This window comes from Xiphophorus maculatus, chromosome 4, assembly GCF_002775205.1.
Source record: "Xiphophorus maculatus strain JP 163 A chromosome 4, X_maculatus-5.0-male, whole genome shotgun sequence".
In the NCBI taxonomy this organism is placed as follows: Eukaryota; Metazoa; Chordata; class Actinopteri; order Cyprinodontiformes; family Poeciliidae; genus Xiphophorus; species Xiphophorus maculatus.
The window spans coordinates 23,528,927-23,543,286 of NC_036446.1; the positions used below are offsets into that span (position 1 = coordinate 23,528,927).

The window sequence follows — 14,360 nt, forward strand, 5'->3', positions numbered from 1 at the left end:
AATTGTATGTACTTTATTCCAGAAAGTTTTTACTAATCAATATTCAAAATTACTAATTGTAAATTAACATCATAAAAAAAAATTAGATTATGTATGTATTCTAACAAAAACCTTTCATTCGTCTTAGACTTTTCATGTCTTTTGGCAGCTTTCGTACAAACAGAGGTTACAATGAGCAAAGGCACACATACTTCATATTTTACACTTCTGGGACTTCTTTTGTGGAAATAAAGTTATTTTGAGTAGTTGTTCAAGATCCAGTGAGAACATGTCGAAGAAATCTTAGCAAAAGAATTTAAAATAGACGACGAGCAAAAGCTGAGGTGTTGGTGTACGCAGCAACAACAAAACGCATGACAGATAAATTCACAGTTTGCTACTCAGTAGTATTGTAATGAAATCCCATTACTTGGATGACTCAAAGTGACCCATTGATCCCTGCTGTTTTTCTGTTGCTTACTTTTAAACACAATAACCCTCTAATGTCTCATATACGGCAGTTTTATTTCAACAAAGGGAAACAGAACACAACTAATTAAATCTGAGAAAACATGAATTACATAAACAATAAGAAATGTTTGACTATTGAATAGAATACAGTTTTTATCCCTCAGCAAAGCCTAATTTGAATTTGCAGATTTTCTGCAGGATTAAAGATCTCAAAACTTATTAATTCATAACCATAATGCACCTCTGGCTTGGCTGCTTCATGTTTGTTTTAGCATTGTATCTACATACATTGTCCTGCTGGAAGACTCATCCAGGACTCATCGATAGATTTCTAATTCGGGGTTTCACCATTTATGATCTTAAGTCTAGACCATAAATGGAGCTCCAAACAGAGGGTGAATTTAGTATTTTTACCAGTTTTCAGTAATTGCTCCAACAGCTGTTACTTTCTCACCAAGCTTCTAGTTGTTCTTGGAGCTCATTGTAGTCTTTTTCAGATTGTCTGTTTTGCCCCTTTGCTCTGTTAAAAATTGTGTCAGTAGTCGAGGACTAAGGCCTCCGTACATGGGCCGCACTTTCCCCGGCGCCACCACGACACACATGATCCTAGCATTCTTGTGATAAAAGTTGCATTTTTGGTGTTTGCTGTGGGGCCGGTAAGTGATAACGCAGCTGCTTCCAGAAGGAGGTGGAGGGCGGCCGTCCCTTCCAGGTGACGCTATTCCCGGCTTTACTCAGGAGCTGCAAAGCCTCTGGAAACGAACCCGACGTCGACGCCTCCGTCTGCTCTGTGTTTATAAAAATCAAGCGCGTCTTCCGCTCCACTAGAGAAGAGTGGATGGCGCTCAGCACTGCACTTCCTGGTTCAGGATCAGGAAAGCTGGGAACCAAAACCACAGCCCGGCTCTTCTCTATGCAGTCCAACACAGCATCGGCTACAGCTGCAAAGGATATGAGCGCAGGGTAAATATTACAATTTTACTATACAATAGGCCGCGTTTCATTTCAGCTCACCTTGACCAGGTAAGACATCTCGATCATAAAGACAGATGCTGTAGCCAAACTCATCTTCCAAAGTGCTCGCCAGGCACTTTCTGTCTTCCTCACTCAGTCCTCCATCAGTGATGCTTTTATAACACATCAAAAATGCATCGTAGCTGTTTTCATCTGAACGCAAAGAAAAAGCCGCCGTTGTAAAGGAAGCTGGAGTCCATCAAAGATCATGCCTAACTTAGAGATTAATTTTCATGTTAAATAAACTAAGAACTGAAACAGAAACAGTTGTTACAGTCTACAGATAATTGTTGTTTCTTTTTGTAACTTTAGGAAGGTTTTTTTCTTCATTTTCAGATTTTAAACCATGTTTGGCCAATATAATACAGTAATTCCATAGGAATTTATGCTGCTGATATTAGAAAACTTACACAGATAAAATCTATAAATTCCAAATTTCTTTGTCTGACTTTGAGACTAAGGGCATCTTTTTATTTTTATGAAGCTTTTGTCGACCTGATTCAGCTGCATTTTGTTACAAGGCTTGCTTTTCTAGTAAAAAAGCCAAAACAAAACAAAAAAAGAAACTCACCTGACTTGTTGCTCTGGCAACCGCTAGAACCAAGTTTGTCTCTTAGGAAAAGGGTGACGTCAATTTTAAACTTCACATATGTAGCAACAATCACAACCATCACCACCAGGATGCAGGCGACGCACGCGGTCAGAATAACATATGAAGGGCCAGCTGCAGGGAGAGTTAACAGCAGAGAATTAGTACAGCAACTTTCAAACTAATTTTCCACAGCATAGTAAACGTTCTGTGATGTACGACTGTAAAAAATGTGATAAGTTTACAAATTCAAACACCTATTTTATCCAGGGTGACTGAGACAAAACGTGTGAGTTCAGCACTTTCAAGTTTACAGCTGAAATTTGTGGACAGATCCTCTGCCAACACTTCTCTGAAGACTAAAGTTGCGCTCAGATAAATGGCGTCATCCAGTGATGCGTTTCTGGAAAGCACGGGAAATAGTGGACATCATCAAGATATTAATGTGTTTGTCATTAAGTTTGTAATATCAACTCGATTTGACAATGTGAGTTTTGCACTTACTTTGAGGATGTACTGTTGTAGAAATAGCGAAGGGTGTCGTTATTGTCCACAAATTCATCATTTCTCAACCAGAACAGCGAACCGTCGCTAGAATCTATGAGTGCCGTACAAGTAATCGCAGCTGTTTTGCCTTGAAAAACAAAAAAAGTCATCGAACTGAACATAGCATAATGCAAAAAACATATATATTTGTATCTCAATGCTTCAAATAATAATAAAAAAAACTCACCAAGCTCTACTTCAAAAACTTTACCATTCTTTGGTGAATAGATTCCTATGTTTGTCGGCGGCTTTCCTGCACGTAGAGAAACACACATTTATTTGTGTTTTTCTTTAACTAACTAACTAGCTAACACTTAATCTGGTAAATAAAGGGCCTTTCATACCTGTTTGGACATCAAGTACCACTGTGAAGGAAGCGTTGTATGTTTGACCAGAATACAAGAAAGACCTGGTGCAGAAGTAGACTCCACTTTTCTCTACATCAATATTTGGGAAGTAATCTTCTGAGATCTCACCATTCTCCTGGGAAAGCAGGAATGATTAAAAAAAATACATACAATACTGTAATTCAAACTGAAATGTAAGAAAAGCACCATTAAATGTACATGGCTATTGTTATGACATCAAGTTACATCCACAGTGATTGATCTGCTGATTATTATACCTTGTGCCATGTGATTCCCAGCAGCTTCCAAGCAGTGCTGCAGGGGAGGTTTTCTTCAGGGCAGTTCAGTTCGCAGGTTTGGTTTTTGTAACATGTTTGACTGTACCTGTTTCCAAACTCAGCCTCTCTGGACGACTCTGAGTATACTGTAAGCCTGAACTCCATCTGGCACCTGGTGATACTGATACTGTAAATCATCAAAGTGAAGACAAAAATTATTTTCCAGCTGTTGCAGAATATTAACAAGTTTTAAAATCAGACAAAAAGCCAATTTCTCAGTTTTTATTTAATTAAGGATTTTGAACAGGTAACTTTATAGGGAGCCTTTTCCTCCATTTGGTACTAAACTTGTAGGTGTTTAGGATCCTTGTCCTGCTGTATAACTAAGGTGGAAATAAGCTTAAGGTCACAATCTAATCGCCGACCATCTCCTTCAGGATTTTCTGGTAGAAAGCAGATTTCATGGTTGCTTCTATTATTGCATGCCTCCCAGATCCCTAGGAAGCAAATCAGACCCAGGTCACCAAAGTGTTGGATGTACCAGGACGCATCAATTCCACTTTAGTCTCATCAGTCCACAGAACACTTTCCAAACATCTTTGGTGTGAATTTTGGCAACTGTGATTCTAACCTTTATGGGGTTTTTTTTGTTTTTTTTTTCTTGAAACTCACCCATGGATGACGTTTTTTCTTGCTGCTGAATCATGAACACCGACATTAACTAAAGCAACATGAGGTCTGCGGTGTTAAATGTTGTTCTGGGTTCTTTTATCTCCACCTGGATTAATTCCCAGTTGTCTCTTGAGGTAATTTTATTAGGCCAACGACTCTTGGGGAAGGTACAACCAATGTTTCATCCAAATTCTCCTCATTTGTGGATAATGGCTCTGGAGGTGGTTCACTGGAGTCCCCCAAGCCTCAGAAATGGATGTGTGAACATTTCCTGCCTGAGATGTCAGTGACGTTGTTTCTCGTCCGACTGAAGCATGACGTGTTGGTTTATGTTCAACCCTGGCAGTAGCAGGGTTAGTAGTCAGGCCAGTGAAATTTACCTTTACCTTTTGCAAAATGTTATGAACAACTTTTTCACATAAGTCCAGGCATAGATTGCTTTTCCCATTATAATGAAATCATCATTTGGAAAACAAGAGCTTTTTTGTCCCAGGTATTTTTATTTTGTCTGATATATTTTTAATATAATCATGAAAGATTTAAGTGTAATATGGACAGAATGAATCAGTTATGAAAATACGGAGTGATTGTAGATGTGTTGAACAGGAATCAGTTTATGGGTCGTACCTGAGAGGACCACACGAGTAATTCCCCTGATGGTTTAAAGATGCACTGAGAATCACAAGTCTGTTCTGATACAGAACCAAACCGAGCCGCTGCTGCTCAGACGCTGACATGTTGCTGTAGAGTTGTGTTTTCTGGCCAGTCTCCAGTTTCCAAAGCACTACAGTACCGTCATATTTACACTCTCCACATTGCAGCATCACCAGGTCGCCAGCTCTGACATAAATCTTATTGGTTGTCATGGGGCAAATGCCTAAAAAAAAAAAAAAAAAAAAAAGAGAGTGAGCAAATTTATTTCTGAAATAACTCAAGTTTACATCATTCTTGTTAACTTGAAAAGCATTGTGGCTGTGCTTCCTGGCTTTAGTTTCCCCATAAAAAAGCAATTTACTATTTTTCTAAGCTTCTTGTAAAATCTCATTAAACAAAAAACATGAAAAAACATGGGGACCCTTTATGTTTCACCGCCAAATCATCACAAAATCTGGTTAACTGTGATAACTATGCTCATATATTGCTTCAACTCCATGTACTTTTGTAACTTTAAAAATGAAAAGCTAATACACAAACTTTTCTGAGAAAGGGTAAAGTAAGACTCTTCCACATTTGTTTCCACCTGAAATAGCTAAAATTGTAGCTTTGATATGATGAGTTTCTTGTAGAGGTGAGCTAGGCTCCACTGTATGGTCAAATAAGCAGTTTGAGGCCCTCAGAAGAGAGATTGGATCAGCCTCCAGACTGGAAAGGGAAAAAAGAGGTCTGACAAGAATTTAAAGTCAGTTGTAAGGGAAATACTCTACAAGTGGAGGACATTCAAAACATGTACCAACATGCTCAGGTCTGGCTTTCCAAGCAAGTTCACCTTGAAAGCAATCTGCAAAATACCAAAAGAAGTCCCCCAAAAACAAATGTTATTGTGTAAATTAAAGCATCCTCTGCACATATCTGTCAGATTATTCTACTGAATTTTATCATATTTCCCACATTCATGTTCCCCTCTACCTATACAAGCCGTCTACGCCCTGACACCTTACTGCCACCACCATGCTTCACGGCATAAATGATATGTTTCTGATGGCGTGCAATGTTTGATGTTCCCCAAACATATCATATCGTCTGTTAACGAAAATAGACAGTGTTGTGGAAAAAACTGTTTTACCAAGCACTGTCAGGTGAAATCACTCAATCAGGTTTATTTATATATTGTGCACAACTCAGAGAGCTTGTAGGACAATCAATAATGAAGCAGGTCTGGATGAAAAGCTCTGCCAGGCAGAGACAACACATGCGTTTTATACAAAAGGAGAAGGGATCCAAAGCATGGGAAGCAGACTGGTTCCCATGCAGCTGTGAAAAACAACGTCCAACCTTGTACATGTAACCCAAATAGCTTTATCTTGGTGGGACTATACAGGAACTTAGAATAAGCATATAGCAATACAAGTAGCAGGTGTGACCTTATTGTAGTTTTCCACATCAACAGCTTTTCTCTCACCGACAAAATAACATTCTTCTTGGAGTTTCTCTGGCATGTTTGGAAAGATTCCAGGCAAGATCTCCATTAGATCTATTTTTTTTCTGTCTTTCCCACAGCTTTGAGCATTGAACAACCTGGAACGGTTCCTCTATGTAAACTCTCCCCCATCTCACCCACTTAAGCTTCAGAGTGGTTTTAAGTGTCTGGGTTGCTTCCTTAATAAGGCTTATTCTTGCTGAATTCATACAGCTACTTGCATAATCCTTTTTATTCTGTATTTCGAGTTAAAATTCTTAAACTAAATTTTACTTGATAATGTTTAATTCATAACTTTAATAATCTCCATAGGATCATGGTGTAAAGAACAGACAACTTTTAACCGCACGAATGTGGAAGTAGTGCTCGAGGGAAACACATCCAACATCTGACTAAGCAAGAAGTACATTGTTATTTCTCCTTTGCAGACATTTCCCGACTGGCGCCCATTCTAACTCACCTGAGATAAATGCGAGGAATGAAAGTAGCAGGAACATCTTCAGTACTGCCGGGAGAGACTTCACTGTGAACAGTTTGCCCTCTGCCTAAATTCCTTCTCCTTCAGAGCAAATAGTGATTTCCTTAATCTGACTGCAGCGTGAGGTTGGAGAGAAAATGAAACTGAAGGAAGGAAGAACATCACGCTGTCTTTTATGCCTTTGAATTACAAACCAAGACTTCTTCCTCTGTCCCCAACTTCTGCAATTTTTAGTAGAAACGTATGAATCTTCTTAAAAACTGGTTTCCAGGAAAAGCGCGTGACTCACTGTGAATGGAGGCTTGGAGTGTAGGAGATTAGAAAGGTGGCTAACTCTCAAATATATGAGTAAAACAAATAACGCACATAGGACTCAATTCCTTGCTGCTTAGGCCAAAGGCGGGTGGAGATTTATTACCAGCAGTACATCTTCTCAATCACGTCAATACAAAATTCAAAAATCCCCCCCTTCTATTCCAAACATCACCGTATTTATAGAGTCTCATCTCTACTGGTGTGAGTTGGAAAGAAGACCCTTGATTTACTTAAGGCTTCTTGGCGTCATTTATAGTGGGTGTGTATTGGGACTTCCTAGAAATTATTTGGGACCTCTTGACATCAACATCTGCTCCATTTTCATTTTGTTTTAATTTGTCCGAACAGCATTCTCTCCGAGTCATAGATAGTGTTCAGTTCTGACTTCACACACAAGAAAGAGAGGAGTACGGGTCACTTTGACCCAGAGTGATGCCAAGAACCCTTTCACAAAAACAACTCCATAAATACTATTTCCTCTCTAACAGGAGGTCTTGATGCAACCGTCCAGTGTTTGATTCCTGACCCCAAGACCATCGCTGCATGTTTCCCCCCGTTCCCTAGTTACATATTTCCTGTGTAATATACAAGTAAAGCTCATTAAAAATGTATTTCAGTTTCATTTTACGTATTCCATCTTAATTGGTAAATGTGAGTGATTTTGTGTCAGTAACAACTTTCAGTTTACCATCCATCCATAGGCATCCATTTTACTCAAACACACTAAGGAGGCCCTTTCCAGCCTTGTGGAGGTCTACAATTTAGTCTCTGGAGTCTTTGGAGAGCTGTTTGGCCTTAGCCATGTAACTAGTTGGAGTCTTACTGACTGTGTTTGGTGGGCAGGAGTCTTTATGCAGCTAATGACCTCAAACAAATGCTTCTAATTTAGAATAATAAGTGGAGCGGAGGTGGATTTTTAGAAATGGACTAACAGGTCTTTCATTGGCCAGAATTTTTGCTGATTGCAAGGTGTTCACATACTTATTTGCAGCAGTAACACACAAATAAATTCTTTAAAAAAATCATATATTGTGATTTTTGGATTTTCTTTTTTAATACTATGTCTCTGACAGCATATATGCGCCTAAAAGTAAAATTTCAGACCCCTCCATGATTTCTAAGTGGGAGAACTTGTAAAGTCGCGGGGCGCTACGAACACTGATTTTCCTCATTGTATGTTTGCTTTTCATATTTAATGGTACAGCAAAGACAATAACAGTTGACAATAAACACAGACATTTAATTTCTAAATGAAGAAACAAAAATGTAAAAATTAAATAATAAAACAACTGAGATTAATTCACATTCTGCTGTTCACAGGTTACATAAACAACTTGTACTGTAGCAATAAGATAGAAATATAATTGTTGCATTCACATGTCAGTTTTTCTTAGTGTACTGCACTGAGGTACTCAGTAGACTAAAGTCATAAATAAACAGGATATTTTAAATATAAACACATTCATTAAATTGATTTCTGCATTATTTTGTTAACGCATAAACAAAATACTTGGCATATCTTATCTCTCATGTTGTATGTCCAGTGTAAAATGGTTAGAGTTAGGTTTGGATATCATCCTAGCATTCTTGTGATAAAAGTTGCATTTTTGGTGTTTGCTGTGGGGCCGGTAAGTGATAACGCAGCTGCTTCCAGAAGGAGGTGGAGGGCGGCCGTCCCTTCCAGGTGACGCTATTCCCGGCTTTACTCAGAAGCTGCAAAGCCTCTGGAAACGAACCCGACGTCGATGCCTCCGTCTGCTCTGTGTTTATAAAAATCAAGCGCGTCTTCCGCTCCACTAGAGAAGAGTGGATGGCGCTCAGCACTGCACTTCCTGGTTCAGGATCAGGAAAGCTGGGAACCAAAACCACAGCCCGGCTCTTCTCTATGCAGTCCAACACAGCATCGGCTACGGCTGCAAAGGATATGAGCGCAGGGTAAATATTACAATTTTACTATACAATAGGCCGCGTTTCATTTCAGCTCACCTTGACCAGGTAAGACATCTCGATCATAAAGACAGATGCTGTAGCCAAACTCATTTTCCAAAGTGCTCGCCAGGCACTTTCTGTCTACCTCACTCAGTCCTCCATCAGTGATGCTTTTATAACACATCAAAAATGCATCGTAGCTTCTTCCATCTAAAAACACAAAAAAACCATTATTAACTTCTCCCATGTTCGCCTTCAAAAACCCATTCTGATGTAAACTAAATACAATAACTTCTTAGACATCTTTTTTGTTGCTACTCAGAGCAGACAGGCATTTGTTAAGTCTTTAAAGCTTTTGGAAACATTTTCCATCGCCACTGACATTCTGTTGTCAAGGTTTTAGCAACTGGACAATTTTAACAATTTCTCAGAAATGTTAACTACACTGTCTTGATAGAAATAAATCCAGAAAATGGACTAGATCTGCAAATTATCTGACGACTAGAAAGATCACTTATAGGGCAACAGTGTGTACCACTGACTATGTGCGGTCTCTAAACAAATAAAGTTAAATGGATGACTGGTTTAATAGTCTTCTTGCACAATCAAAATCTGTGTAGTGAATTAACGCATCCCTGGGCCTATTTTCCTTTTTGAACTTAAGATCAAATGAGCTTTTTCTGGTCAAGACTCACCTGAAGTGCTGCTTCGGCAATCTTTAAAGCCAACTTTATCTCGTAGGAAAAGGGTGACGTCAATTTTAAACTTCACATAAACAACAACGATCACCACCATCGACACCACAACGCAGACAGAGCATACGGTTAGCGTCACATGAGAAGGTTGAGCTGCAGGGAGGCGATTGAATTGATGAAATTATTAGATAACTCATTTTGCAATTGTTCTGCAATAAGAGATAATCTGTTCACGAAATGAGCAATCGAGAACACTGAACGTTTGAAAATTCCCACACCTATTTTAACGAGGGTGATGTTGACGGTGGAGATGAGTTTGTGACTTGGATATGCACATGTAAAAGTTTTTGACAGGTTTTCAGGTGACACCGCTCTGAAAATTAAAGATGTATTCATCCATTTCGGCATTTTTTCATTTTCACTGATGGAAAGGACAAAAGGGACGTCAATGAGCTATCAGTGACAGCATTACATCTACATGACATCTCTATTTATCATCAGTTGCAGTATATGTAAAATGTAAGTTCGGTTCTTGCCATGGATCTGTGAAAAAATCCGAGTCGTCCACAAATTCCCCGTCACTCGTCCAATATGGTTCATTTCGGCAAGAATCTACGAGTGCTTTGCAAGCAATCACTTTTTTTGTGCCTGCAATAAAAAAAAAAGAAAATTACAGAAGAATGAAAACATAATAATAACACAGAGAAATATAGAATGCATTTTGGTGTCTTAATGTTATAAACAAAACACTCACCGAGTTCTACTTCAAAAATCTGACCATTCTTGGGTGAATAGATTCCTAAATTTGGCTGAGGCTCATCTGCACGCGAGGACATGTATTTTAGGTTTTGACAAAAGTTTAACTATAAAAACACATAAATAGATATCAAGAGGGCATTTTTGTAACACCTGTTTGGACATCAAGTTGCAATGAAGAGGAAGTATTATATATTTCCCCAGAATACCAGAAAGACCGCATGCAGATGTAGACTCCACTATTCTCCACTCCAACGCTTGGGAAGTAATTAACTGAGGGCTCACCATTCTCCTGAGAAAGGAGCCATATTGTAAACCAATTATACTATTGGATTTCAATATTAGCAAGAATAATCTCACTTGAACTTGTCAGATAGATGTTATATATTCAGATCACACCCACTGCTGATTTTAATACCTTGTGCCACACGTGTTCCTTGCTCTTCATGCCGGGGATTCCTGCATCAGGGATGCTTCCTTCAGGACAAATCAGTTTGCAGGCTTGCTTTGCGAAACATGTCATAGGGTACTTGTTCCTGATGGCACAATCTGTGGACTGCTCTTCGCATATTGTAAGTCTGAACCACATCTGGCTGCTGGTATTCCAGTAAATCATCAAAGAGAGATGGACAGAGCATAAAAATCTTTATTCAGATGGCTTGGTCTATGTTTAAAGATGTACATCTAAAGTAAAGTTTACATTTGTTTTGAAATACATTTCTACAAAGAGACTCTTAAGGTATGGAGTGTGAGCATCAGTTCGTACCCGAGAGGACCACATGAGTAATTCCCCTGATGGTTTGTAGATGCACTGAGAATCACAAGGCTGCGCCGATAAAAAATCAAACCGAGCTTCTGCTGCTCAGACGCTGACATGTTGCTGTAGAGGTGCATCTTCTGGTCTTTCTCCATCTTCCAAAGCATTACGGTACCATCATGTTTAGACTCCCTGCAGTTTAGCATCACCAGGTCACCAGCGTTAGCATAGATCTCTTTGGCCGTCACGGGACAAATGCCTGCAAAAACAAAACAACAAATTTAATTTGCTATGGTAGTTTTTGTTTTTTTTATCAGTTGATTTCCTTGTAAAAAATATAGCTGTTCAAAAACTAATAATAAGAAGAAAAGGAAAGAAAAATCTTATTTAATTAGTTTTGAATTTATAATGAAATGATATCACACTGAACTGAGTTTTTGTTGGTGGATATATACTGCTGAACTAGTACATACCTCTACAACCTTTTACAAACCAGACATTTTTGCCATTAATCCAGCTAGTAAAGACAACTTTACAACTAAAAAAAGACAACTTTGAATTTTTTGTATGTTTTTTATACATGTTTTTCTGGTAACAAATCAACATGAGAGAATCAAGTTCAGCCGATTGTGCAGATCTTGAAGCAGCAAGGCAGCCTCTGACCATCACACCACCGCCATATTGCACTCTAGATACGATCTTCTGTCTCTGAAATGTTAGTTTCACACCAGATGTGCCTGCTCAATCCTTTCACACAGCACAGATGGTATCATGTATGGATTAGAAACCACTATGGCGTTTCCCCTGAGCAAAAGTTAAACAATGTGAAATAGTTGTTTGAAAGGTAAAAGGTGAAAAGAAAGCCACATAAAAGATGTCTCTTGAAGTCTAAATGCGGGTTAAATTGACTAACCAAGCCTGACTTTGAACATCAGGCTAAAAATAAAAATAAAAGTCACATTTCTGTTTTTTTTCTACAGTGCAACCTTAACCCTCTGATGCATGAATTATGATCCTTTGTGTCAGAATTTTTTTTCCATTTTTTAAAATTCTTTTCTTAGGGCATAAAAAAGGTAGGAAATTTTTTTTGTAAAAATACTTTTTTTATTATTTTTTATTTTTATGTGATCAATTGTAATTTTGTCCAAATACAAAGTTGTTATTTGAAAAATACATCAGTAGTATTGTTCCTTAGGGGTTATCTAATGTCACAATATTTTTTTTACTTGCAAGAGTCGTCTACAGTAGAAGGAGGGACCGGGTCGGTTCTCATGCTTTTTTGTCTGTCGGCCATATTGTATTTAACAAAAATAATTTCTTGCATTTGCAGCTGATGGCCAGTAGTTGATGGTATATTTTATGATGCATTAGTGTCCACTTCAGTGGTCTGTGTGCATTTATAACATAAAAATCCACAGGAAGCACAAGAAAATGGCTTTTAGATAGCTGTCCACTGTAGTGACCACTATGCATGAAAGGGTTAAATGATCATTAAAAAGACGTCCGGCTTCAGTGATCGTGTGGTAAATGTTGCAATTTTGTAGGGAGCATGCAAAGGCTATCTGAATTTTCTATAAATAATCCCTTTAGCTCGATGCAAACTTTGATAATAATGCACCACGCTGCCAGATGTGTCAACCACATGGTCTGCAGTAGCTGTCAAGTCACCGAAGGCAACAAGGTAACCACATCCTAATTTCTAGGAGGGGTCAGGGGTGTGAAACCAGACAAATTTCTTCTGAACTACATGCAACATTTTCCAGTATTTGAAGATCCCTCTGATTCTTTTTGCGAGGGTTTAGTGTGTACAATATTAAGGAAGGTTTCTTGCACCAATGCCTGTTTTTGTTCCCGACAGCCTTTTTAAAAAAAAAAAAAAAAAAAAAAAGTTGAGACACTTTCCCCTTTTTCTGCTTTCATGTTGATGATATTATGCAGCTTTACTCACTGTTTCCCCTGAGATAATCGCACAAGAGCATTTCTCACGTATTACTTATGATAAAATTTCCTACGCAACATTTTGCCCACATACCTAATTATCATTAATTATCATGTAGATAACGACATAAATACCCTCGTTTTTCGCGGGGGTTGCGTTCCGAAAAGAACCCGTGATAGGCGAAATCCGTGAAGTAGTTTTTTTTTTTTTTTTTTAAATTACAATTATTATAAAGCATAATTAAATACTCTACACTGAATCCAAAGAACAAAATCGGTTTTCAGGCCCAAGCATTTGTTTTAATCAAATATAATACTTTCTTACAAATAACTACAGTAAAATAATTGTAATCATCAATACGAAGTACAGTGGGACAAATTGTGACTCCCGTATTTCACTGCTCCTCTGACTGTGACGCTGCGGCCTGACTCCGCTTTGCAGTGTTTTTCTCCTGAAGCCTGCGGTGCAGGTGAGTTTTTTTTTTTTTTTTTTTTTCGAGAGAAGAACATAGTTATCGGTAGTTGTTGTCGCTCGTCTTTTTTTCTGGGCAAAAATATTTGCCAAAATTTGCCCAGCTGTATTATGTATATTTAAATACCGTAACGTTATTGGCACACAGGTGGAGAAGAAGCGCGCAGACTGTTAAGCCAATCAGGACGCAGAACACGATGCACTGTGGAAAAAAAATCCGCAAAGCCGCGTCATAACGAGGGTTCACTGTAAATCAAATATTTTTAATTAAAGAGGACCCCGCATCTAACCCAGCGGTGTACAAATCACTTTCATTTATTTTGCGGCCATTACAACGACAATGTGTCAAAATCATATTTACTACAGTTTCTCCTATCTCCTTGCGTGACGTCATTCCGCACATAACCATCATTGTAGGGCACCTGCCAAAGGTAAACGTGTGTAGAAACCATCAACGTTGACTTACCCGTATAAAGGACGAGAAGAAGCAGAATCATCCTTGGTTGCCTCCAGCAGCGTCGTGTCTGTGAACAGTTTGGCTCCTGCCTAAATTTCCCCCCCCCACGCGCTGAAAGCCACTTCCTCCACGTTACCGACGTGCGATGGAAGATTAAGTGAAACTTAAGGAAGATCACCGCACAGTTGCTTATTCCTTAAGCCGCCCTCGTTTTCTTATCGTCTTAATCGTCCAAGAAACTGGTAAACTGAGTCGCGGTAGTCCCTCCTCCCACCGTTTATTCCGGCGTAATTGGAAAAATAAAAATATATATATAATCGGGAGTTTTTGTGTCAGTGACAAGTAAGAGCTGCTCTGTAAACGAGAAAAATACCCACCCACAGTACAGCTGTGGGGAAGAGTCCGCCACGAACGCTCTCAGCTCGTGTGATTTTTTTTTTTACCTCCTGTTCCAAAGAAGCTGCATGATCTGTGTTCGTGTTTTCTTTACTCTGCATGTGACCAAAAACACAGCGATTATTGAAACCATT

The 14,360-nt window shown here is 38.8% G+C and overlaps 1 protein-coding gene across 2 annotated transcripts; it reads right to left on the bottom strand.

Annotated features, from left to right (window-relative positions):
- Positions 1-14,308, bottom strand: LOC106699647 (interleukin-18 receptor 1-like). Of its 2 annotated transcripts, none has more exons than XM_023332164.1 (10): positions 6,494-6,625; positions 4,524-4,773; positions 3,225-3,411; positions 2,944-3,082; positions 2,787-2,852; positions 2,558-2,687; positions 2,311-2,456; positions 2,036-2,188; positions 1,465-1,617; positions 1-1,391 (listed from the first exon to the last, which is right to left on the bottom strand). In XM_023332164.1, exons 1-10 carry the CDS (start codon positions 6,528-6,530, stop codon positions 1,057-1,059), a joined length of 1,596 nt encoding a protein of 531 aa, XP_023187932.1. In that variant the 5' UTR covers positions 6,531-6,625; the 3' UTR covers positions 1-1,056. The 2 variants fall into 2 exon arrangements, with proteins under 2 accessions (XP_023187932.1, XP_023187933.1); XM_023332165.1 differs by lacking the exons at positions 1-1,391; positions 1,465-1,617; positions 2,036-2,188; ... (5 more) ...; positions 4,524-4,773; positions 6,494-6,625 and adding exons at positions 8,016-8,739; positions 8,813-8,965; positions 9,451-9,603; ... (5 more) ...; positions 10,973-11,222; positions 13,840-14,308.
- Between the last annotated feature and the right edge of the window lie 52 nt (positions 14,309-14,360).